At 44.6% G+C, this 27,346-nt stretch overlaps 1 protein-coding gene across 3 annotated transcripts in view; it reads right to left on the bottom strand.

The window, feature by feature from the left end:
- Positions 1-27,346, bottom strand: part of AKAP7 (A-kinase anchoring protein 7) — a 331,984-nt gene that overhangs the window by 285,986 nt on the left and 18,652 nt on the right. For all 3 annotated transcript variants that reach the window (XM_040350433.1, XM_040350435.1, XM_040350432.1), the window contains exons 3-4: positions 19,980-20,110; positions 3,018-3,154 (exon numbers count right to left, since the gene is read on the bottom strand). In XM_040350433.1, the coding sequence (XP_040206367.1) occupies positions 3,018-3,154; positions 19,980-20,110 (268 nt within the window). The remainder of the gene's footprint in view (positions 1-3,017; positions 3,155-19,979; positions 20,111-27,346) is intronic.

The raw sequence follows: 27,346 nt of genomic DNA, 5'->3' as shown, positions 1-27,346 counted from the left end.
GTGTAGATATCTTAACCGTGACCACCACCTTAGACACTGGCAAAAAAACTGAGGTACCCCCAGAATGGGAGGGGCTATATAGGGAAGGGGACTTCCTGTCTTGGGCGTGCCAGTGTCCATCACCTGAAGGTAGGCTTCTATACCCACATAGTCATTACCATGTCGCTCTGTGTCCCATGATGTACGAAAAATAAATATGTGAGGAAGTGACGTTTTGACGCCGCTTCCGCCTGCTATGGTATGGAGATGGGTGGGGGCCATCTTCCCCTCACTCGTCTCCATACCCAGCCAGCAGAAGGACCCAATGGCCTCCGCTGCTGCCGACGGCTCCGGTAAGCGGTGGAGGGCACCGGAGATCGGCGTGATGAGGGGGGGCCCTCTCCTGCCGCTGATAAACATTGATCGCCGCAGACGACTATTATAGGAAACCAGACCAGCTAGCTGCTGCCATAACAAAGATTTCCCTCTTCAAACAGTAGACGTATATCGGCGTTTGTCGGTTCGGAAATGGTTAAAATTGTCTGTTGCAAAGTGGGAATCTGTTCTGTGGTCAGACTAATCAAAATTTGACATTTGTTTTGGCAACCATGGGAGCACTCAGTTCAAAAGCCTGCATCTCTGATGGTATGAGAGTGCATTCATGTGTATGGAATGGGTGGCTTGCACATTTGGAATGGCACCCAAATGTGGAAAATATATCCAGGTTTTAGAGCAGCATATACCCCCATCTAGATTACTTTTTTTTCCTAAGAAGGCATACTTCAGCAGGGCAATGCTAAACTGCTTACTGTATCTATGACAACATCATGGCTTTGTAGTACATTGTAGTAGAGTCCGGGTGCTCAAATGGCCTCCCTACAATTTAGCCTTTCACCAATGAAAAATATTTGGTGCCCCTTAGAAATAAAAAAATATGATAAAGAAGACCCAGGACTGTTGAGCAGTTAGAATCCTATATCACACAAAAATAAAACAACATTCCTCCAACAAAACTCAAGCAGCTGGTCTTCTCAGTTCTCAGATGTTTACAGAGTTTAAGTTGAAAGAAGAAGGAAAGCTACACCATACAAACATGGCTCTGTCCCAACTTTTTTTGGAGTGTTTCTTTAAATTGTACATTGTCTCAGATTAAACATTTGGGCCCAGATTCTCAAAAGAGATACGACGGCGTATCTCCAGATACGCCGTCGTATCTCTGAGTTGCGCCGTCGTATCTATGCGCCCGATTCTTAGAATCAGTTACGCAAATATTTCCCTTAGATCCGACAAGCGTAAGTCTCTTACGCCGTCGGATCGTAACTGCATATTTACACTGGCCGCTAGGGGCGTGTACGCTGATTTACGCGTCGAAATATGTAAATCAGCTAGATACGCGAATTCACGAACGTACGTCCGGCCGACGCAGTACAGTTACTACGTTTACGTTAAGCTTTTCCCGGCGTAAAGTTACCCCTGCTATATGGTGGCGTAAGTGCGGCGTACCAATGTTAAGTATAGCCGTCGTTCCCGCGACAAAATTTGAAAATTTTACGTCGTTTGCGTAACTCGTCCGTGAATGGGGCTGGACGTAATTTATGTTCACGTCAAAACCAATACGTCCTTGTGGCGTATTAGGAGCAATGCACACTGGGAGATTTCCACGGACGGCGCATGCGCCATTCCTGAAAAACGTCAATCACGTCGGGTCACAGAACATTTAAATAAAACATGCCCCCCTTTTCCAAATTTGAATTAGGCAGGCTTACGCCGGCCTATTTACGCTACGCCGTCGCAACTTACAGAGCAAGTGCTTTGAGAATACAGCACTTGCCTATCTAAGTTGCGGAGGCGTAACGTAAATAGGTTACGTTACGCCCGCACAAAGTTACGCCAAACTATGAGAATCTGGCCCTTGATATGTTTTCTGTTGTCTATTGTGATTAAAATATGGATTTATGAGATTTGCATTCCATTTATAGATTTTGCACAACGTCCCAACTTTTCTTTGGGATGGGGGTTGAACAGATAGATATGAATTGACCTTTATACCTTGATGTCAGTCACTAGAAACAACACACACACATGGTGTTTACACATCAGATGCTCTTATTATATCTGTAGTGTGTGTAATGAGAACAATTTGTTAAAGTATATGTCAACCAAATAGTAAATCAATAGCTTCTTTGAATTTTTTTTTTTTTAAAGGAAAGGTCTTTCGGTGCCAACCCATGCTCCAGCATGCTAACAGCAGGTTAAAGACAAAGACTGACCCACACCCCCTTGCCTTATTAATTAAGCTATGCCAACACTTCACTGCAGCTTTCATTACAACAATACCTAATAATCCTGCCATTAAAGTCTTTGTGTAGGAACTTCCGGTTATAGGAAGACAATGCCCTGTCCCTATCTCTCAATGGTTCTCATGGGTTGTCACCCGTTCTCCCAATGGTTCTTCTAGGCTGTCATTCTGTCACATGCTCTCCCAAATGAGACTGCAAGCCACTGTGTAAAGCATATCTCACTGTGGTCACCATGAGAAAAATGTCACTGAGAAATGGTATGCAGCAGCGACTGGCATGTATGCATGTAGACAGGAAATAGCTGCAAAAAGGGCTGCAGCTACTTGCAATGAAGAAAGGTAAAACGGTATTGTGCACAAGGGAAATTGTTTATGACACATTGGAATTCAGTTAGGGGTTACATGTACTTTAAATGTACATAAAACAAGCACTATACGAACATAATGTAAATGTAATATTACAAGCCTGGTATTCTCTAACATACAGGCAAACGCACAATTTAACAGTATATGGCAAAAACATTTTAACTTAACCAACATTTTTTGTGCCACAGATTGTGCAAGGTTTATATAGAATATGCAAAATATGTTGAAATATTATACAGGTTCTTCCAGATGTGCATTTCACTGAATTCCAAATATAGCTAGTCCACATTGTAATTATTGTTTAAGCTGCCAAGCAATAAAGTTCTGGGAGAATAGACTATTGTCCTCGAAAAAACTGTAAGCTGATACTTACAAAGTAACATCTTCTTCACTGGCTAAATGCATCACAAAGAGGGTTATATGGTAAGAACCCTTTGGAATCATAGCTTTGGAAAGTCTATTATCCTTCTGTAAAACTGAATCCTGAATAGTCTGGATGTCATCTTGAATCTAAACAAGTAGATAAAATCACATAAAATATAGCATGCCAAAATGTAAAGTAAATGCTATAAAGTCATCTTTGGCACCGATTGTTAAGCATTCCAATACAATTTGTGACTGCAACAGCCACACTTTTTTGGAAAGGCTTTTCACAAGATTTAATGTGCAATGTCCCCTTGGGAACTTGTGCTCACTGAGCCTAAGTTAAGGTCAGGTACTGATGTTGAAAAAAAAAACATCACAAATGGCATTCCAATTCAAGCCAAATGTGTAAAATGGGGGTTTAGGGCAAGGCTCTGTGTGGGCCACTTGAGTTCCTCCGCACCAAACTCAAAACAATTTTTTATGGACCTGCACAGAATATCATAAGGCTGGAATAGAAAAAGGCCTTTTCAAAACTATTGCCAAAATGTTGGGAGCACACAATTGTCTTCTGTGTGTCTGCATGGTGAAGCATTACAGTGGTTGCAAACCTCATCTTCATCAATTTTAAAAGACATGCATCTTTTTACACTTTGCTCCATACAAATCCAAATCGCATAAATTGTACCTCCGTTTTTTTTAATCCAACTGCCTGTCGCAGCCCTGTGAATGTCTCCGGTCCTTGGGCTTGTCTACGGGCCAGAGCTTGGGAGGTGTAGTTGTAACGTCAATGGCCCGGATTCAGAGAGCAATTGCGCCTGCGTAACCATAGTTATGCAGCGCAATTGCTGACTTGCTCCGGCGTTACGAATGCTCCTGATTTATGAACATCGTAACGCCGACTGCAGCCTAAAATCTGCGTGGCATAAGGCTCTTATGCCACGCAGATTTTAGGCTGCATTCTTGCGATGACCGCTAGGGGGCGCTCCCATTGTGCTCAGTGTATAGTATGCAAATTGCATACTAACACCGATTCACAATGTTGCGCGGGCCCTGCGTGCGCAAGTTACGGAGTTTCCGTACGGCGTCTTTAGCGTAAGGCTGCCCCTTCTAATAGTAGGGGCAGCCAATGCTAAAGTATACCCGCCGTTCCTGCGTCGTGAAATTTGAATTTCACGTCGTTTGCGTAAGTGATTCGTGAATGGTGCTGGACGCCATTCACGTTCACTTTGAAGCAAATGACGTCCTTGCGACGTCATTTGCCGCAATGCACGTCGGGAAAGTTTCCCAAAGGCGCATGCGCTTTACGATCGGCGCGGGAACGCGCCTAATTTAAATGATTCCCGCCCCCTGCGGGATCATTTAAATTGCGCGCGCTTACGCCGGGCAATTTTGCCGGCGCGCCCTCGCAATTTACGGAGCTACTGCTCCGTGAATCGAGGGCAGCGGTGCAAATTTGCGGGGGCGCAGGGCAAAATCGTTGCCCTGTGCCTCCGTAATTTATGCGCAAATCTTACTGAATCCGGGCCAATGACTCTCCTATGTATACATCCCCATATACATCAGAGCGCTGGGTAGCTTTAGTGAGAAACAGAAATTATAGGGGTGCAGGAGGTGGTAGGAGCAATCTAGCTGGAGTTGCTGTGCATGGCTGTGGGACACGCTCCTACTGCTTGTACATGAGACTGATTATTAGTCTGTCAGTCACAGGAGACAGGGTGTGGCGACCCAAATTTTTTGGACATGTCTTTTTTTTCAGTGTAGGAAGACAGGGAGGATTTTAAATGACTGGCTGCTCCTTGACTGGTCAAACTAGGTACAGATGATTTCTTCTGCTTTACAGTGTGTGGTAGACTGGTCAGTTAATTTTTGAATATTCGGGTTTACAACCACTTTAAGGCCCCATTCACACCAGTGTTTTGTAGCTTAAAGCTCAAAGCTTCAAAATGTTAGAGGATTGGCTTCGCCTGAAGAAAGTTCTGGAGCTTTTTTTTTTGTGTCTTAACAAAAATTAATGAAAATTTGTGATTTTTGTGTGCTTTTGCGGCGCGTTTTTGCATGATTTTCTGTTATGTAAACAAATTAAATAAATAATAAAATAAATACACAAATAAATACACAAATAACTAAAAATCATCATAAATAAATAAAATAAATTAATATGTAATAATAAAGAAATTATAATTAACCCCTAACCTTAAAAAATATATTACATACGTTAATTATATTTTTTTATTAATAATCATAAAAAAAAAAAATATTTTGTGTAAGTGTGTTTATTATTTTTTGTTTTATTTTTTGAGTGTTAGGGGTTAAAGCTACCGGTAGTTTACCCCGCTTTGTGAGTTTTACCTACAGGTAAGCCTATACCTAAGGCCTCATTCACACAGATGGACCGTTCGAGTCCGCCTGTCAGTTTTGACGGCGGACTTGAACGGCCGCTCCATGCATCCTTATGGAGCATCGGATGTCAGCGGAGACATGTCCGCTGACATCCGACCCGCTAAAAACAGACGTATTGGGGGCACGTCCCCACCCGTCCATGTCGGATCGGATCGGGTAAGATCTGATGAAAACGGACATGCTGTCCGTTTTCATCAGATCGCTCCATAGGATACAGCGGTGCCCGACAAGCCCCTCCCCGCTCAGTGAGCAGACAGGAGCTTGCCATCCGTCGGCTCAGCGGAGATCTGCGGACTGATCTACTGCTGAGCTGGCGGGAGCAGGCAGACTCCGTAGCAACAGAGTCTGCCTCGTGTGAATGAGGCTTAAAAGTACGGTTTCAGACCGTAGGCCTGAGTGACCAATTGACGGACCCCTTCTTGGGTCCTTTTGGTAAAACAAAACAAAAAAGTCTGATCCTTGGATCTCCACAGATCTAGACAAATAAACCTTGACTGCCCGGACAACGTCCAAAGAATGAAGTCGTCTCTCTTCTGCTGAACGAGGCTGAGTAAAAAAAAAAAAGAAGGCAAAATAATGTCCTGATTTAAATGAAAGGCCGACACCAATTTTGGCAAAAAGGGTGGAACAGGTTGTAACACAACCCTGTCGTGGTGAAGGATCAAATAAGATTCTCTGCATGAAAGGGCCGCCAACTCCAACACCCCTCTAGCCGAGGTGATAGCCATCAGGAAGGCTAGCTTGCTTGACAGCAAGTGTAATGGAATTTCCTTAACCGGTTAACGACCGGCTCCTGCACATATATGTTGGCAGAATGGCACGGCTGGGCAGAGTAACGTATATGTACGTTACTTTAACCACTTCAGTACCTTGGGTGTTTTTCAGATTTGGTGTTTACAAGACTATAACATTTTTTTTTGCTAGAAAATTACTTAAAACCCCCAAACATTATATATTTTTTTTCCCTGACACCCTAGAGAATAAAATGGCGATCATTGCAATACTTTTTGTCACACCATATTTGCGCAGCGGTCTTACAAGCGCACTTTTTTTTGGAAAAAAAAAACACTTTTTTTAATAAAAAAATAAGACACCAATAAATTTGGCCCAATTTTTTTATATATTGTGAAAGATAATGTTACGCCGAGTAAAATGATACCCAACATGTCACGCTTAAAAATTGCGCCCACTCGTGGCATGGCGTCAAACTTTTACCCTTAAAAATCTCGATAGGCGACGTTTAAAAAATTCTATAGCTTGCATTTTTTAAGCTACAGAGTAGATCTAGGGCTATAATTATTGCTCTCACTCTAACGATCGTAGCGATACCTCACTTGTGTGGTTTGAACACCGTTTTCATATGCGGACGCTACTCCCGTATGCATTCGCTTCTGCGCGCGAGCTCATCGAGACGGAACGCTTTAAAAACATTTTTTTTTACTTATTTTTATTTATTTTATTATTTTTTACACTGGAAAAAAAAATTGATCACTTTTGTTCCTATTACAAGGAATGTAAACATCCCTTGTAATAGAAAAAAGCATGACAGGTCCTCTTAAATATGAGATCTGGGGTCAAAAAGAACTCGGATCTCATATTTAGACTTAAATGCAAAAAAAATAAATGGAAATGTTGTCATTTGAAAAAATTACAACAAAAAAATGTGCCTTTAAGACGCATGGGCGGGACTGACATTTTGACGTCACTTCCGCCCTGCTATGCTATGGGGACGGGTGGGGGCCATCTTGCCCTCACTCGCATCCCCACACAGCAGGCTGAAGGACCCGATTGCCTCCGCCGCTACCGACGGCTCCGGTAAGCAGCAGAGGGCGCGGGAGAGCGGCGGGAGCCCACTCCCGCCGCCAATAACTGTGATCTTGCGCTGAATCCGCCGCGGAGACCATCGTTATCTTTTACAGGACCGCTCACACTAAAGATGGATATCTCGGTTGTGGCAGCAGCTGCTGCAGTTACCGAGATATCCATCTTTAACCACTTGCTTACCGGGCACATATACCCCCCTCCTGCCCAGGTGAAATTTCAGCTTCCGGCACTGCGCCGCTTTAACTGACAATTGCGCGGTCGTGCGACGTGGCTCCCAAACAAAATTGACGTCCTTTTTTCTTTATCGTACATCACGGGACACAGAGCTGCATATTCATTACTATGTGGGTTATAGAGTCTACCTTCAGGTGATGGACACTGGTGTAATCAATTAAACAGGAAGTTCCCTCCCTATATAACCCCTCCCCTACTGGGAGTTCCTCAGTTTTTTCATCAGTGTCTAAGGTGTTGGTCACGAGTTAACATGTGCTCTTAGGAGCTCCACTGGAGGGATCCATGCTGGATGTAAAAAGCCTCCATAAATCCGGATCCGTCCAAGGTGCTTCATAGCCAAAGTGGACGGTACCCGGGCCTCGGTACGAAGAACGAGGTTTAGCCTATAATGCCTCTCTGCGGAGGGCTGGATCCTGGGTTCCAGAACTTTGTGCCTTCTAAGGACCAAATGTTTTTTCTGCTGCCAGGGTGCTATATAGGTCCAGGGGTGTGGTGTTCCTGCCATGGACCCCGGTCCCTGAAGGTCTAGGACTATACCCACGGTGAAGGGGGAAGATTGGGCCTCTTGCTTGGCAATACCCTGCAGCGTGGAAAGGTAAGAGAGGGACCTACGGGACTTGGTTCGACAGTAGGTCTTCTGTAGGGGACTATGGGTCTCGCCTATATTATGTTTTTATGCATGGGCAATGTAAACCACAATGTCTTTTTGAGACGGGATGGCTCAGGGCACCCATATACCTCCCCTAGCCGGCATGTAGCCTGGGCCACTATGTCTGTTCAGACAGGATGGCTGTAGTACCCATATATCTCCCCTTGAAGGGGCTGGTACATAAAAAAAAAATGCCCTTAATCCTATGCAAAGCATTGTCTTCCATGAGTAGCTGCAAGTCTTATCTGTTTTTCCACTACTATGGGCAGTAAAAGACATGCCTGATGTTTTCGCTTACCATGCTTTCCAAAGACGGAAGCTTAAGTGTTAGCTGGTCTATTGTGCGTCCCACTTCCTCAGCTTCAGGCTCTACCATGTCGCACATGCTCACCGGCTCAGTGCAGTCGCAGAGAGGGCTCTTCAAAAAGGCCCAGACGTCAGAGCTCTGTAAAGCTAGGGGGACACAAACGCAAGCACCTTGTGTGAGTTGGATACAGATTCATCTAAGACGCCTACTCCGCATCTAGCTGTGCAGATTAGCAGGCATTGTTGCTGCCAGACTATGTTCAGCTGTTGATGCACCTGGGTTAAGCTCCTCTGCTTTTAGCTTAGGACTTTGGTCTCCCCATTGAATAAGTTCAGGGGTAGGAATATAAAAAGGAATCGCCACCTGAACCTGGTGGCCCCTTATTCTCCCCTGTAGAGACAGCTCACAGATTGAGCCATCAGACCTGTCAGGCAATCAATGCAGCCTCCCCCAACATTGCAGCCACTCTGCATGTGTTTTGTTTTTTTGCATCACATTTGTTGTTCTACAAGAGGTTAACTGCTATGTTCGCAGCATCCTCACAAGAAGCAAAAAAAAAAAAAAAAAAAAAAAAAAAAAGCAGGGTGTGTCCCTTTTCCTGCTTTAATCCTTAAACAAAGGGATTAGAAGAGCTGGGGATGAAGGTTCACTGTCAGAGGACAGGAGACAGGAGCTGCAGCCTAACGAGGAGAAGCTATCAATAGCCCTACAGGTTCTGATTGCACCTGCAGTCTTTTCAGAGATTCATGCTGCATATAATTTCCCTCTGCCTACTCGGCCAAAGCCTCTATCTTCTCCTTAGGTGTAAAGAGAGGTTTTCCTATAGGTGGCTAGTAAGACCTCCATATGGTCCTCAGCCTGGTGTCGGCTTCAGGCTAACCAAATGCACATCTGAGGGATGCACAGTTGCTGGTACACATTGCTAACGTCTCTTAATTGAGGAAACGCACATCTACAGAGGATAACTTCCTTTTTACCAGTCCGCATGTTGCATAAGATACATGAGTTTGGAATGCATGTGGGATAAAAACAAGTAACAAAGCATGTTTTATTGTGGATCGCATAAGGATACATGTTTCTGTCTGTATGGTGTTGCATGTTTGTTAGAGTTGCATAGAAATGCTTGAGTGCATAAAGATGCTAGTTACCTGATCACTCAAGTCCTGGATTACCCAAGGATATTGGGTCACACAGAGAGACTTGTTTCCACAGAAAGGCCTAAAATCGCATAAAGACGTTTGTATGTATAAAAATGCTGGATCACACACACATGGTTACCTGATCACCCAAATCCTTGATTACCCAAGGATGTTTGGTCACACAGAAGTGGTTTGTTTCCACAGAAATGCCTAAAATCGCATAAAGTTGCTTGGATGCAAAAAAGGATGCTGCATCACACATGGTTACCTGATCATCTGCGTCCTGGATTACCCAAGGATATTTGGTCACACAGAGAGGCTTGTTTCCACAGAAGTGCCTAAGTTCGCATAAAGATGCTTGTATGCATAAAAATGCTGGAATCACACATGATTACCTGATCACCCAAGTCCTTGATTCTCCAAGGATATTTGGTCACACAAAGAGGCTTGTTTCCACAGAAATGCCTAGAATTGCATAAAGAGGCTCGAAGGCATAAAAATGCTGGAATCACACATGATTACCTGATCACCCAAGCCCTTGATTCCCCAAGGATATTTGGTCACACAAAGAGGCTTGTTTCCACAGAAATGCCTAGAATCGCATAAAGAGGCTTGAAGGCATAAAAATGCTGAATCACACATGATTACCCGATCACCCAAGTCCTTGATTACTCGAGGATATTTTGGTCGCACAGAGAGGCTTGTTTCTACAAGAATGCCTAAAGATCGCTTAAAGATGCTTGAATGCAAAAATAAGCTGGATCACACATGGTTGTCGGATCAACAGCGTCCTGGATTACCCAAGGATACTTGATCACATAGAGAGGCTTGTTTCACAGAAATGCCTAAAGTCGCATTAAGATGCTTCAGTGCATAAGGATGCTGGATCGCACAGGGGTGCTTGGTCACACAAGAGTCCTTGGTCACACAAGGGTTCTTGTCCGCACAGTAGTGCTTAAAATGCATAAGATGTTGATCGCATGGAAGATGCTGAATCGCATAAGGATGCATGATTACTTTAAAGTTGTACATGGCGGCCTAATTAAGCAATACAGGATTCCTTGTGTTTGCATAGAAATACGTGTCTGCATGGGTTCATGTTGCACATTGTTGCATAACACGTTTATATCGCATGCTTGCTTGCAAGATGCTTGTTCCAGAGCACACATGCTATATGCATGTTTTTCTTAAAACATATTTATATGAATTCATGCTTCCAGGAACACACGCTGCCATGTACACACACTTCCATTGAGGCATATGGCTTTAACACTTGCCACATACACACATGGGGAGCCAGTTGCATATGTGTTTATTTACTTGGGTCTGCAGAGGTTGTCTGCGTTTCGCAGGGGAACAGCACTATCTCCAGTTGGTGGTCTTGCCCTTTTGGGTTAGCCTCCGTGCCTGGGTTGTCAGGGTGCTAGGGCCCGCCTCTAGCAGGTCTGTAGGCCCAGGGTATAGCAGTAATGGCATACCGAAGCAAACTCCTGCTGATGAGTCAGTCAGTAGCATGGCTGGACCTAAGGGTGTCCAGCATGGTCAAGTATCTGGAACTCCTGGGTTGGGATTCCAGTCTAAAGATACATTCTTTCATTTGACAAGAAGCTGGGTATGTTTGGCACAGTCCAAAAAGGAGAGTTTTTTTGGCCTCAGACAAGACCATCGCTATAAGAAAACTGGTCTATGTGGTCACAGCAGGGAACAGTTCCTTACTTTTGGCCTTTTGATTAAGGCACTAGGGAAGATGCTGGCTTCATTCAAGACAATTCCCTATACTAACTTTTATTCAGGGCTGTTATAAACAGTATTTTGTCGGCCTAGAAAGAGTGGATCTTGACCTAGCATTATCCAAAGAACCCGGTCTCAGAGATATGCTGGAATTCCTCTTGGTGATTCTTAACTAAAAGGGTTTGCCAGGTCAGGAAGAGACCATGGCCCAGGGGAAGTAGTCAAGCTCCAAGGGAGCCTTATCTGTCAGCTAGAGCTACCGATGGAGCATCTGGCTTAGGGGCCTGAACGTTCAGGTGGCAGGTTGGTTCTGTCAGAGTACAATCAGACTATGCCATACTAGTGATTTACTTAATTTACCAAGGAGGAGCTTGTGCCTTGCCTATTGACATTCGTCATTTCATGAAATGCAGAGTTGGCAGGCGATTCGCTGGAGCCGTCAACAAGTGTCTCCGGGAGAATGACCTCTACACCCCGACTGTTTTCCTGACCAAATGTCACAGAAATAGTACCCTGTACATAAGATGTATTGGCGTCCAGGGTCATCAAGGAATTGAACAGCTTGGGGTCAAGGATAAAGGATCCACCCGCATGCGGGGCAGATGTGTTTGTAATCCGGGGGGACCAGTTGTCACTGGTTGTGTCTCTCCCCCCAGTGCCGCGACTTTTGTGGCTTCTATGCTACATTAGAAGAGAACGGAAGCTGGCCTGATTACTCCGGCATAACCCTGACGACCTCTCGGTGCAGGAACAGTAAGGGTGGTAGTAGAGGACCCACGGTCCCTTACATCTTGTCCAGGCCTACTTTGCAGGGGGTATTACATTCTGCCTTGCAACAGGTGAATTAATGGTCTGGCTATTATAGACCACATTCTCGAGGATCGGGGCTTTCAGAATCAGCGGCAATTCCCTTGATTCATACAAGAGAGCTGGCCTCCAGGACCAGATAGCCTACGGTCTGGAAGGCCCATGTTCCTGGTGTGAAACCAGATGGTGGCATCCGTGGAAGTTTGTCAAAGGTAAAATTCCTGCCTTCCTACATTTGGAAAGGAGACGGAGCTAGCCTTAAGTTATATCAAGGATCCGATCTCGGCCTTGCTTCCAAAGGTCGATTACTTCACACTCTTTGGTCCGGGCTGTTATGCACGTCACCCCTTGTATAAGTCCACCAGTTAGGTCGCCCTTGTGCTCGGAGGATTGGCTCTAGTTTTGTCGTCTTACAGGGTCAGCTCCTTGGGCCGATGCACCATATTTCCCTTCATCCTTTAACAAGGGAATTGGTGTTCTTGGTTGTGGTAGCCTCCAAGAGTTTCAGTATTGGCAACTTTCTTGGTATAGAGCCATACTCAATTATTCTTACAAGTAGAGTGATTTTCATCCTCACCCAACCTTATTTACTAGAAGGATCTAGTATTCATTTGAATCTAGATATTCTTACCTTCCCTTTTTTCAAAACCTTGTTTCACGGAAGGAAAGGTTATTGCTTTTCTCTCAATTGAGATGAGAGCAGTTAAATACCTATCTGAAGGTTTCAGATATAGAAAGCTGACGTTTTTATTGGGCTGCCAGAAGACCCTAGATGGGCAGGCAGTGTTCAGGTCAGCTCTTAAAATGGTTACACTCTCTCTCTCGTTGGAGTAAGAAGGGTCTAGGCCTATCTGAAGTGGCTGCTCGGATACGGAAAACTGATGTTGTTGCGCTACCAGGAGGCCCCAGGAAAGGGCAGGCAGCGTCTAAAATCAACTGTTTTTAAGGTTGATTCATCAGGTTATTATTCAGGCTTGTGGTTAGAGTAGGATTCCCCCTGTTTTTTTGTGGGGGTGCTCCCTACCAGGATGGTAAGCGCTTTATGCGCAATGCATTTCCAAGCCTTTATGACGCAGATTTTCAAGGCCGCAACTTGGTCATCTGTGCTTACGTTCACTAACTCCTATCAGGTGAACATAAGACGGCAAGAGGATGCAGCTTTTTGGCGCAGTATGCTGCAGGCAGCATTATAGGTCCTCACGTCTGATGGCGGTCTGCGTTGTTGGTGTCTCCCTCCCCTCAGTAAGCATTGCTTTGGGACATCCCACATAGTAATGAATATGCAGCTCTGTGTCCCGTGATGTACGATAAAGAAAATAGGATTTTTATAACAGCTTACCTGTAAAATCCTTTTCTTGGAGTACATCACGGGACACAGAGCTCCCACCCCTCTTGTCTGGGGATATTGGGACACTTATTGCTTTGCTACAAAAACTGAGGAACTCCCAGTAGGGGAGGGGTTATATAGGGAGGGAACTTCCTGTTTAATTGATTACACCAGTGTCCATCACCTGAAGGTAGACTCTATAACCCACATAGTAATGAATATGCAGCTCTGTGTCCCGTGATGTACTCCAAGAAAAGGATTTTACAGGTAAGCTGTTATAAAAATCCTATTTTTCCCACAAATAGAGCTTTCTTTTGGTGGTATTTGATCACCTCTGCGGTTTTTATTTTTTGCGCTATAAACAAAAAAAAGCAACAATTTTGAAAAAAAAAACAATATTTTGTACTTGTTGCTATAATAAATAGCCAAATTTTTTTTCTCAGTTTAGGTCGATACATATTCTTCTACATATTTTTGGTAAAAAAAAAAAAAAAAATTGCAATAAGCGCTTACAAAATATGGGACAGAATTATTATTATTATTATTATTTATTTTTATTTATTTTTTTACTAGTAATGGCGGCGATCTGCGATTTATTTTTATTGGGACTGCGACATTATGGCGGACACATCGGACACTTTTGACACATTTTTGGCGCCATTCACATTTATACAGCGATCAGTGCGATAAATATGCACTAATTACTGTATAAATGTGACTGGCATTCAAGGGGTTAACACAAGGGGGTTGAGGAAGGGGTTAAATGTGTGCCTGTATTGTGTTCTCACTGTGTGTGGAGGGGGGGTGACTGGGGGAGGTGACCGATCTATGTCCCTATGTACAAGGGACACAGATCGGTCTCCTCTCTCCCCTGACAGGACGTGGAGCTCTGTGTTTACACACAGAGCTCCACGTCCCTGCTGTCACCGCCGATCGCGGGTACCTGGCGGACATCGCGACCGCCAGGCACGCGCATCGGCATCTCGGGGACGCGCCGGCCGGGCGCGCGCCGCCGCCGGCACGCTCTCGCGCCCCCCAGTGGCCGGAGGAATCCAGGACGTCAATTGACGTCCTGTTGGATATTCAGAGCCACCGTGAGGCCGTCATTTGACGATGGCCCGGGGCTCAAGTGGTTAAAGTGCTGCCGTATATAGTCGTAAGGCAGACAAGAAGTGATTAAAATTCCAGCCGTGCGGCGCGCGCCCCTGCCGCGAGCTCCGTGACCATGCCCACGGGACCCGCAGACTCGATGACCGCCGGTGTCCTGCGATCAGGTCACAGAGCTGCAGAATGGATAGAGGCAAGTGTAAACAAGCATCTCCCCGTTCTGCCTAGTGACACTGTCATCGGCCCTCTCATTGGGAGCAGCAATCAGTGACGTGTAACTTGTAGCCATGCCTCCTAACAGTTAGAATCACTCCCTAGGACACACTTAACCCCTTCGCCTAGTGGTTAACCCCTTCACTGCTAGTGTCATTTCACAGTATAATTAGTGCATTTTTACAGCACTGATTGCTGTAAAAATGGCAATGGTCCCAAAAATGTTTTAAAAAGTGTCCGATGTGTCCGCCATAAAGTAGCAGTCACAATAAAGAAAATCACAGATCGCTGCCATTACTAGTAAAAAAAAAATATAATAATAAAAATGCCATAAAACTACTTTTTTGTAGATGCTATAACTTTTGCGCAAACCAATCAATATACGCTTATTGCAATTTTTTTTACCAAAAATACGTAGAAGAATACGTATCGGCCTAAACTGTGGAATTTTTTTTTTTTTTATATAATTTTTTGGGGATATTTATTATAGCAAAAAGTAAAAAATATTGATTTTTTTCAAAATTGTCGCTCTGTTTTTGTTTATAGAGCAAAAAATAAAGATCGCAGAGGTGATCAAATACCACCAAAAGAAAGCTCTATTTGTGGTAAGCAAAATAAGTCTTCCAGATCTTATGATAGAAAAGCTGTCACTAGGAAGATCTAGCATTCACTAGGGTAGACACCACTGGTCCCGAGATGCCATGGTCCTTTAACACCCTGGCTTCAATAGCCATGCCGTCAAATTTAGAGACTGTAAGTTGGGGTGGAATATAAGACCTTGAGATCTTGTCAGTCTCACAATCTCCGGGAACCAGGGCCTTCTGGGCCAGGCTGGTGCCACCAGAACCCCCTCTCTCCGAATCCTGCGTAACAAATGTGGAAGGAGAGGGATCGGAGGGAAAGCATAAACCTGGGAGTACTGGCTCCATGGAACTATCAGAGCATCGGTTTCAATTGCCAGAGGACCTCTTGTTGGGGACACAAAATGCTGTAAATTGTTGTTGAACCTGGATGCCAGTAGGTCGACCTCTGGCAATCCCCAATGTTGGCAAATTTCCTAAAACACCTCAGGGTGTAGGGACCATTCCCCTGGGCAAATCTGTTGGAGGCTGAGATAATCTGCCTTCCAGTTCTCTACTCCCGGCATATGGATTGCCGATAGATTCTGCACACGTCCCTCTGCCCAGGCTAGTATGTAGTTCACCTCGTTCAGAGCTGAATGACTCATGGTACTGCTTTGGTGGTTTAAATAGGCCACTGCCCAGGACCATAGGGTCAGACGTACTGCCCGTAATTCCAGGACGTTGATGGGCAGGATCTGTTCTGTCCTTGACCATTTTTCCTGAGCTGTGAGCCCTTCTAGGGTCACCTCCCAGCCTGAGAGAGTGCCATCTGTAATGAGTACAGGAGGTCTTCCTTTTCGCAGGTTCTGATCCGGCAACCACCAGTTTAGGCTTAAGCGTGCCTGAGGAGATAAGCACATTGGATAAGCCAGGGCTCTTCTGTTCCAAGCCAACAAGATGTCTTGTTGTAAAGGCCTGGAATGGAACTGGGCATAGGGCACTGCCTCGAAAGAGGACACCATCCTCCCTAGAAGACTCATACAGAGCCGAATGGAGGGTTGTCTGGTTCCCCTTATCTGACGCACCTGATCCTTCAGGTCACAGAGCCTTACAGGTGGCAAAAATACTCTTGCTTGGACTGTATCTAGGAACATACCTAAATACTTTAGACTTTGAGCTGGTTTCAAAGCTGACCTTTCGGTATTTATGATCCAGCCTAGCTTTTCAAATACTGAACTGTGTATATTATGCTCTGTTCTAGAGCCTGTACTGAGTCCAGATACCCAAGCACATGAATCCTTTGAGCCCTTAAACCTTTGTGAACACCCGGGGGAGCTGTAGCCAGCCCAAAGGGTAGAGTCACAAACTGAAAATGACGTTCCTCTACTGCAAAACGTAGGAACCTCCGATAAGTCTGAAAGATAGGTACGTGTAAATACGTGTCCTTTATATCGATGGAGGCTAGAAAGTCTCCCCTCTGGAGTGAGGTTACTACTGAGCGGACAGACTCTGTCCGAAAGGACTGGATCAATAGATACTTGTTCAAGGATCTTTAGTGCCAAAATGGGCCTTGTGACCCCGTATGGTTTCTGAACCGTAAACAGGTTTAAGTAAAACCCTGTACCCCTTTCGGATACAGGAACCTCTACACAATCACTGTTTGGCACAAGATGATGTAGTGCCTGAAGCAATATTTTTCTTTTTGGAGGAGCCGAGGGAACGCTGGATCCTAAAAACCTCCGAGGGGGGAACCCCCTGCAACTCTGCTTGTAACCTCGAAATATAATTGAGGTGACCCACGCATCCTGAATTATTGTTTTCCAAATGTCCACAAAGTGCAGCAGCCTTCCCTCCAACCGATGGAGTGGGGGCGTTCCCTCAAAAGGAGGGCTTGGTGCTGTGTTTGGAAGAATTTTTTGACCCAGTGCTTTTTCAGGCTTGCCCCTAGCCCTAGCGACCTGTTAGCGGCAGAACCGCCTTGACGCTGAGACATTTGAGGAAGCAGTCCCTGATGTTTTTAATGGAGGACGTCTGGTGCTTTTCTTCATAGGAAGTAGAGATCTCTTCCCTCTGAAAATCTTTTGGATATATTTGTCCAAATGATCACCAATAAGTGTTCCCCATGAAAAGGGAAACCTGACAATAACTTTTCACAAGGAAGCTCGGCTAACCAGTTCTTAAGTCATAAAAGTCGGTGCACATGTACAGACAAGAGAAAAACGAGAACCCTGCTGTACTGAATCCTTTTTAAGGTGTCAAAAGCAAAACACAGCGCTTAAGGAATATCTGTCTTACTTTCAGGCAGATCATCCTCCTGGTTAGGCCTATCAGGCCGTTTGACCTGATCCTTTATGGACAGGCAAATACCAATTGCTGCAACAGCTGGCTGAATAGCTGAACTGGCCAAAGAAAAAAAAAGCCCTAATAATGACTCCAATTTCTTGTCAATGGGGTCTTTCCAGCCCTGTGCGTTATCTACCGGACAAGTTAAGTTCTTGTTTAAGAAAGAAACAGCTGCATCTACGGCTGGCTTGCTCCATTTCTTAACACACTTTTGATTCTATGGGATATAAAAGGAAAAACCTCTTAAAAGGAATTAAATCCTGTCAGGATATTCCCAATCAGCATATACCACCTGGTCCAGCAGGGTGTGAAGGCGGAAAGCCTGTGTGGCTTGAAGAGGCCTCAGGGATCTCAAGAGGACTGAGAGGCAGACATCAAACTGATCTCCTTTTGTCCAGTTTGCTCGGAAGTAGACTCATCTGCCAGGCACTCCACTGAATCCTGAGCTTTTTAGCTCTTCCCCATTCTCAACCCATTTCTGCTCTAAACTATTAGACACCGGGGAGGGGGATCTGTCATGCTTCTTGCCACCCTGCGTGATGGAGGCAATCATGCCAGCAATCCTGTGCTCTAACCCGGCTAGAGCTGAGGACAGTTCATCCTTAATAATAAAGGGTAAAACAGCAGCGTTGACTGTGGGCACAATACCAGATAGGCGCACTGGTTCAGATTGCCCCGAAGCCTCTGGTCCTTCAGGGGATACAACACCAGGGATACGACTAGGTTCATCAGGAACTACTGATGACATAGATGTGCCCTTCCCTGTAGTGTTAGTCCCGCTCCTCTTTTTTGAAGACATTTAATAGCCACAAAAAGAGAGTACCTGGGTGTAGATTTAACACCTCAGAAGAGAGACCCTTTAATAGGGCTCACCAAGACCCTATGCAACAATCCGGCTAAGCACCATAGCCTGCCAAGCAACACTTGGTGACTCACGTGACCTGGGTAAGGAGAAATAAACTGGTGCAAGTGTCTGTTCAGAGCCTGCTCTGTGTCCCACAGCTGCCTTTTGGAAGCACTGCATGCTTGGCCTACACAGCTTAAATAAGTTGGGTGTGCGCCGGGAACGTTCGTGCGCACACACGTGCGTGGGTCCCGGCGGACGGTTGTGACTGTATTCGTGTACAATGCAAATCTTCGTACGGCCAGATAAGGCTACTGCGCATGTGCGGCGAAGTCACATGCATCAGGCCAGCCAAACAAACTGCTAAGTCCAGCGAACAATCGTGCGCCATCATACAGGTAAAAAACGGCCAGGCACAAGTGAAAAAAAAGGTACACTTTGCAAACACCCACAGCTAGCACAAAACTCCCCCGTATGGTCACTGCACACAGATGTTCAGCCTTTAGCTAGCTTGACTGATTGTTACAATCACTGGGACACCCCACAATAATAATAATAAAGGGGTTTCACTTACACATCCAGGCGCAGGGCCACTTAGAAACGAAGGGCCCAATCTTCACCCTTCACGGTGGATTCCTGTCACTTGGACCTTCAAGGAATGGGTTCCCTTTTCATGTTTAGGGTCCACCCCCTTGGACCTGTACAGCACCCTGCAGGAAATGTCCTAGCGCTGTAGTGTCCAAGATTTCCACTCCGCAGGGTCCAGCGACCAAAGCCGGATTACAGGAAAAACCTTGCAGGATCTTGAGTCTTCTTTGCGAGGCTCGGGTACCATTTATCTAAGCATAAAAGTCTGCGTCAAATGGATCCGATCAGTCAATCCCTTGTTTGTTTGTTTTTTTTAACCATTTGTGGGACTAGAGACCTGGAGCTCAAAACGAACCATCCACCTTACAGACACAGGTAAAAAACTGAAGTAACTTCCTGTATGGGAGGGGTTATATAGAAGTTAACTTCCTGTCTAAAGACCTTTGGTCCACCAGTGTCCATTCTGCTGATGATGAAGTATAACCAAACAGGTAATGAATATTAGCCTGACTCTGTGTCCCTTGATATATGAAAAATAATTCATGACAACAAAAATCTAGATGTGTTAGGCATACAGTTTGCCTACAAAATTACCCAGAGAAATCTCAGCTCTGATATTGGGTTTAATATAGAAGGCCTTTAATATTTGCTGATAAATTGACCACAGAGGTACTGGGGATGCAGTGTTTCTGTAATCACAACACTAGTACTGATCCTGCGGTGTGGTTTTTAGTCACTTCCCTTCACAATTTAGACTGAAATTTCGCACAAGCAGGGCACTCCTAACCCCCCTGTATTGAGCTGTATTGTGACTGTATTGACTATTATTTTGTAAAGCACTGCTCAAACTGTTAACAATCCCGTATAAAAATAAGAAAAACTTACATTATTACCTTAGAATTTGTAATAGGCAGGGACACAAAATAATTAGGCCTCTTTTGCTGTTTACTTTTATCATTGTCGTCACTTTCTAACTTGTGTCTTTTCCTCTTCTTTTTCACCGTCTTCTTTGCTGCTCTTGTGACTGAAAGAAATTATTTTAATGAAACACAGAAACATGAAAGACTAACAGCAGAAAGCAGTCTGTGCTTTTTTTTAACATTCTTGTCGACTGTATAGATCTGTGTTCATCCAATGCATGTATAAATGCACTAGGTCTCATTTAAACTGTCAAACTCTTTACTCTTTTGGTAAAGTAACACTTTCTAACTAGAACCTTAAACTTTCCGCCTAATAGTTTTGACACCATGTTACTGTGTACTTGAGCTCAGCTATACATTAAAAATACTGGCTCAATAATCGTTATTCACAAATTTAATGTATTTAAAGATTTAATTCATGTCCCCCTTTCTTTACCCAGGCCTCAGTCTCTCATTTATATTTAAATTCCTCAAATGTTTGTTGCTCGTCTCTAGGCTTGTTCTATCAAATTTTTGTATCCATCGTCTTGCTTTTGTACTAGAGGTCTTCAGAACTGGACACAGTATTCTAAATAAGGTATTACTAAATTTCTATATAGTGAGACTAAGATCTCCTTCAACGTTCTGTTGATCCCTCTAGTGCAGGAATGTCCAAAGTCAGGCCCGCCGGCCAATTGTGGCCCGCATTCTGGTTTAATACGGCCCCCCTGGTGATTTAGATATATATTAGGGGTGTTGAAATTAACCGTAGCATCGACTTGCATTAATCAATTTTATGATGACGTCACCCGTGCGCCGCTATATGCCCTGCCTTGAGTCTGAAAGCAGCCGAAGAAGCCGTGGGAGTTAGCCACGCCTCTTTTCCCGGCCCCCGCTGATGCAGCTGAAGGAGTTGTGGGCGTTAGCCACGCCTCCTTGTCCCGCCCCCCGCTGGCGGCATTCCCAGCCGCCCGGCGTCACCATGCGAGAGACACGTGGAGCGAGTGTCCCCCAACTCTGACAAGTCACGACCCGGTCCGACTCCCCAGAGCCTTCCTCCTTGGCTCACCTCACACTGTGCACACTGCACAGGCTGCTGTGGGAGACCCGAGACACCAGACGGCCAAGGACTGCAGGCAGCAGAACACTGACAGGAGTCAGAGACCAGCAGAGTCATCATCATCAAGTATTTACTTGGGGGATGCACACTGGCAGCAATTGATGGGCACAGTAGCGACAATTGATGGGCACACTGGCAGCAATTTGGGCACACTGGCAAAAATTGATGGCACAGTGACGGCAATTGATGGGCACAGTGGCTGCAATTGATGTTTTTTTTTTCAGTTTGTTTGCGCCCCCCCCCACAAAAAAAATTGAGCTCCAGCCACCACTGACTAGTACTACTAGTAATAATATAACATATTGTATATCATATATCTGATGCACCATTATGTGGATTGCAAATTTGCCAAATTATGAAAACATTAATGTGACCAATGAGCATGACTCATTTCAACATAAATGATGGTTTATATATGCCTTATTGTCTTAGTGATTGATTCACATCACAACTTCATTGATTTGAAATTGATACTCTTTTTTTTGTATGATTTTTTGTTTTGCTCATCACTGCCACACACATGCAGCCATGCATTGCATGTGTGGGGCAGTAATGAGCAAAACCATAAATCATACAAAAAAATAAAAAGGTATCAATGAAGTCGTAATGTGAATCAATCACTAAGATAATAAGACATACATAACCCATAATTTATGAAATGGCATACATTGTCGTTTGGGTGGACGTCATGGGGACAATGTCCGCAGTCTCTGATCCTCTCTAGTGTCATGTCCGCAGTCTCTGATCCTCTCTAGTATCATGTCTGCAGTCTCTGATCCTCTCTAGTATCATGTCTGCAGTCTCTGATCCTCTCTAGTATCATGTCTGCAGTCTCTGATCCTCTCTAGTATCATTGTCTGCAGTCCCTGATCCTCCATACTATCATGTCTGCAGTCTGTGACCCTCTCTTGTAGTATTTTGGGGTCATTTTGGAGCTCCTCTTTAAGTTGTCTGCTGTGTTTATACTTTGCTACATGCAGAGAGTTTTTTTTTTTTAAGAACAGATGAAAACCGCGCGCAGTTATCGTGATGCATCGCGGAATCAAATCGATTCGAATTGTGGACAGGATAATCGTAATCGAATCAAATCATGAGGCCAGTGAAGATGCGTACTTCTAATATTTATACCGTATTTATTGGCGCTGCCTTAGAGGGGAGGGGGAGGGACGAGTGCCATCAGATTACATACAGGTAAATCGCATGTTTACTCAGCGGCCTTTGTAATAGGAAGTCCTGTCTCCTGGGCTGCCATTGGATGACTGTTGTGTCTATCACAGGAGGCGTGACTTTGTATTAACCACTTGAGCCCCGGAAGAATTGGCTGCCCAATGACTGAGCCATTTTTTTGCGATTCGGCACTGCGCCGCTTTAACTGAAAACTGCGCGGTCGTGCGGTGTTGTACCCAAACAAAATTGATGTTCTTTTTTCTCACAATTAGCACTTTCTTTTGGTGGTATTTGAACATCTCTGCGATTTTTATTTTTTGCACTTTAAACAAAAAAAGTGTGACAATTTTGAAAAAAAAAAAAAAACACAATATTTTGCACTTTTTGCTATAATAAAAATCCTCATTTTTTTTTTAAAAAGCATTTTTGGTAAAAAAAAAAAAAAAAAAAAAAAATCGCAATAATCGTATATTGATTGGTTTGTACAAAAGTTATAGCGTCTACAAAATAGGGGATAGATTTATAGCATTTTTATTATTATTTTTTTTACTAGTAATGGCGGCGATCTGCGTTTTTGTTATCGGGACTGCGACATTATGGCAGACACATCGGACACTTTTGACACATTTTTGGGACCATTGTCATTTACAGCGATCAGTTCTATAAAAATGCACTGATTACTGTATAAATGACACTGACAGGGAAGGGATTAACCCTAGGGGGCGAACATGTGTTCCCTAATGTGTGTTCTAACTGAAGAGGGGATGGGACTGACAAGGGGAAGAGATAGATCAGTGTTCATACATTGTTTACACACACACATCCCCGTTCTCGTTCTCCGACGAGCAATCGCAGGTGGATTCGCATTAGCTCCGGGGACACGCTTCGGGCACCTGCGCACGCCGCCGGAGGCGTCTTAAAGAGCCAACGTGCAGTTACAACAGCTCACGCACGGGGGCCAGCCTGCCACAGTATAACTGGTCGGAAGCGGTTAAAGAGGTCGCGGAGTAAACAGGAGTTTCACCTGTATGTAATCTGTCAGCGCTCGTTCCGCCCCCCTCCGTCCCCTCCGAAGCTGCAGATCGATCAGGGCATCGATCAGGCTGCATTCATGGCAATGTTAAGGCTGCGTTCATGGCATTGGTGAGGCCGCATTGATGGCAATGGTGAGGCTGCAGATGGGCACTGATTAGGCTAGGCTGCATTGATGGTCACTGACGCTTATTTTGCGTCAAAGTTCTTTATTTAAAATGTACATTTTTCCTGAGGATTGGGGCTGGTCTGTTCAAAACCATTGCAGCCGCCTGTTTTTTCTTTGACTGCTACCTGATTCAATCGACAGATGGGGAACGGATCTCCATCTGTCTGTTTTTAGAGGATCGAATGCCGGCAGGCATAAATGGACACATCCATAGAGAATAATGGAGGGTCTCATCGGGTCCACCTAAAAAAAAGTCACAGTTGCAGTGCGGCACCATTGCTTTCAATGGGCAAGTTTGACAGGTGGCGCAACTCTGCAGCCCGTGTTAAAAATGCTGCAGCAGAGAAGCAAAACATCACGGCCATAGCATGTGTACAGCCTTTTCAAGCTGCTATGTTAGAATTTAGGTGGTCAGCCATGTGTTTTTTTCTACTCCTTGGCCAACCTTGTGAAAGAGCCCAAATAATAGGATTTTTAATAACAGCTTACCTGTAAAATCCTTTTCTTGGAGTACACCATGGAACACAGAGCCTCTACTCATTACATAGTGCATGGTCACCAGAGGTGATTGGACACTGGCACAACCAATGAAGATAAGTTCCCCTCCATATAACCCCTCCCATAAGGGAAGTACCTCAGTTTTTGTAGCAAAGCAGCAAGGTTCCCATAAGAAGGGGGGACCTCGGTGTCCCGTAGTATACTCCAAGAAAAGGATTTTACAGGATAAGCAGATTGGAGTGAAGATAGTACTGACACAGACATATACTAATCCATCAGTCATCCTTAATTGAAGGACAAGTTTTTGTGGACCTTCAAGCTTGTAAATCACTGATGGTACTCCCCACAATGCTGCAAATAAAGAGCAAGAGACAGATCTAGATAGAACATTCAAATTATGCCAGATAATCAAAGAAGGCAAACCCGGACCTCCATCATCAGATGCTCATCTGCATGGCCACTATGGAGAATTTGGCCACCATGTTTTTATGATCCACTCTGGTTTAGATTATATGGTGTTCCATATGGGATATCTATATATAACCCCCTGAAGAAGATTGGTATGATTTAAATGATCGAAACGTGTTGGGGATCCATATGTTGCAGCCAAATGATTAACTGCATATGGTCATTGTGAGATATAGATATGTATATGTGATCATATATCAATTGCATACCAGAGCTCTTAACGTTACCCCTGTACTGTATGTATTGGATCAATTTTTCCTCACCCTTTTATGTACAATTTTTGATACTTATTAATAAATACATTTATAAAAACTTTATTCAAGAGTCTACAATTTTTTCAGCTGCGCATAAGCCCCTGGGAGTCTCCCTTCCCCTTTGTTTCTAATAGTATTGGGCTAGCAGCAACAGTTTGGACATTAGAAGTCGGGTACCCTATTTTTGTTAGGATTTTTAATAACAGCTTACCCGTAAAATCCTATTTTCTTTATCGTACACCACGGGACACAGAGCCTCTATTCATTACATAGTAGGACGTCCCAGAGCAATGCACAATGAAGGGTGTGAGACACAGATCAACAAGCAGGCCGCTAACGGACAAGAAGCCCTATACTGCTGCCTGCAGCACACTACGCCCAAAAAGCGGAATCTTCATTTCCTTTTACATCTATTTGATAGAATTTGGTAAACGTATGGACTGAAGACCAAGTTGCAGCTTTACAGATCTGAGCCATGGAAGCCTGGTGATGCACTGCACATGAAGCACTTATTGCCCTGGTAGAGTGCGCCTTAACAGAAAAAAGGAGGAATCTTGTTCCTTAAACCATAAGCTTAAATAATTACTTGTTGAATCCACCTAGAAATGGTGGATTTTGATGCCGCTTGGCCCTTCCTGGGACCATCTGGCAAAATAGACAAAACATCTGTTTTATGTATCTGAGCAGTTGCCAGCAGATAAACTTTTACTGCTCTCACTACATCTAGAGAGTGCAATAACTTTTCCCCCGCTGTCCGTGGCTCAGAAAAAAAGGAAGGCAAAACAATGTCTTGATTTAAATGAAATGCCAACACCACCTTTGGAAGAAAGGTAGGATGGGGCAAAGTACAATTTTGTCCTTGTGACAAACTAAATAAGGCTTTTTATAAGAAAGAGCTGCCAATTCCGACACTCTTCTAGCAGAAGAGATAGCAATCAAAAAGGCCAATTTCCTGCTCAAAAGAATTAAAGGAATATGGCGGATAGGTTCAAAAGCTTTTGCAAGACTGACAATATTAAGTTCAAATCCCAGGGACATAAGGGAGACTTGACTGGCAGATTTATCCACAGTACTCCCTGAATGAATGCCCAGATTAGGAAATGAGATGCCAGTGGTCTCTGAAAAAAGACTGATAGAGCCGATATTTGACCCTTGATGGTACTCAGGGCTAATTTCATATGCACTCCCAATTGGCAAAAGGCGAGAATCCTACTTATAGCATACTTTTGAGGATTCCACCCTCTGGATTCACACCAGGAAACATACGCCTTCCAGACTCTGTAGTAGATTAGCCTGGAGGCTGACTTTCTAGCATTAATGAGTGTAAAAAGAATTGGACCCGAGAGCCCTTGTTTCTTCAAAATGTAGGTCTCAGTAGCCACACCGTCAAATTTAGCTTCTGTAAGAAAGGATGGAACACTGGACTCTGTGACAGCAGGTCATGACATAGTGAAAGCACCCAAGGTCTTCTTACCGCCATCTTTATGATCTCGGCATACCAAGACCTCCTAAGCCAATTTGGGGCCACTAGGAGTACTGGTATTCCCTCCTTCTTGAACCTGCACAGTAATCTCTGTAAGAGAGGGATCGGGGGGAATACATAGATCAGTGAAAACTGATTCCAAGGAATTATCAGAGCATCCATTCTGTAGGTCAGCGGATCTCTCGTCCTGGACACAAAGTTGTTCAACTTCCTGTTGAGCCTGGAAGCTAGCAGGTCTACATCCGGGGTCTCCGATCTCTGGCATATTGCCTGAAAGACATCGCAGTGGAGATACCAGCTGCTGGCGACTTAGATAGTCCACTTGCCAGTTTTCTACCCCTAGAATGAAGATTGCAGAAAAACAAGGAACATGTTTCTCTGCCCATGTCAAAATCCGATTTACCCTTCTCTGAGCATCCCGACTCCGGGTGCCTCCTTGGTGATTGATATAAGGTACTGCAGTAGCATTGTCGGATTGAATCCGAATAGGGTGGTCCTGTAACCTGTGTGTCCAGGTTCTGAGGGCTAAGTATACTGCCCGAATCTCCAATATGTTGATGGTCAGGCTCTCTTTGGTCTTGGCCCAGGTACCCTGGGCTGAAGCTACTTCTAACACTGCTCCCCAGCCCAACAGGCTGACATCCGTAGACACCACCTTCCAGGTGACTGGGAGAAAGGACCTTCCTTTCCGCAAGTTCTTGGTCTTTAACCACCAACTCAAGCTTTGGCACACCTGTTGGGACAGGCGCATGGGTAAATCCAGAGCTTGGCTTTTCCTGTTCCAGGCAGCTAGAATACTGCCTTGCAGTAGTCTCGAATGAAACTGGGCGTAAGGAACAGCCTCGAAGTAGGCCACTATCTTCCCTAATAGCCTCATGCAGAGGCGAATCGATGGTCCCTTCTTCGCCCTGACCTTGTGGATCAGTTCTCTTAAAGACTCGAACCTTGGCTCTGGCAGGAATACCCTGCTTTGGGCTGTGTCTATGATTATGCCCCAAATACTCTACCCTTCTTAGGGCTTGTAGAGAGGATTTCTGTAGGTTTATGATCGATCCTAAATGCTCCAGGTACTTTACTGTATTGAGCACTGCGTGATCTAATCCTGCCACTGACTGATCTTTCACAAGTAGATCGTCTAGGTAGGCCATCACTGCTATGCCCCGTGCTCTC

This window comes from Rana temporaria, chromosome 4 (assembly GCF_905171775.1).
Source record: "Rana temporaria chromosome 4, aRanTem1.1, whole genome shotgun sequence".
In the NCBI taxonomy this organism is placed as follows: Eukaryota; Metazoa; Chordata; class Amphibia; order Anura; family Ranidae; genus Rana; species Rana temporaria.
The sequence above is the reverse complement of the archived record's forward strand: the minus strand, read 5'-3'. Positions and strand labels throughout refer to the sequence as shown.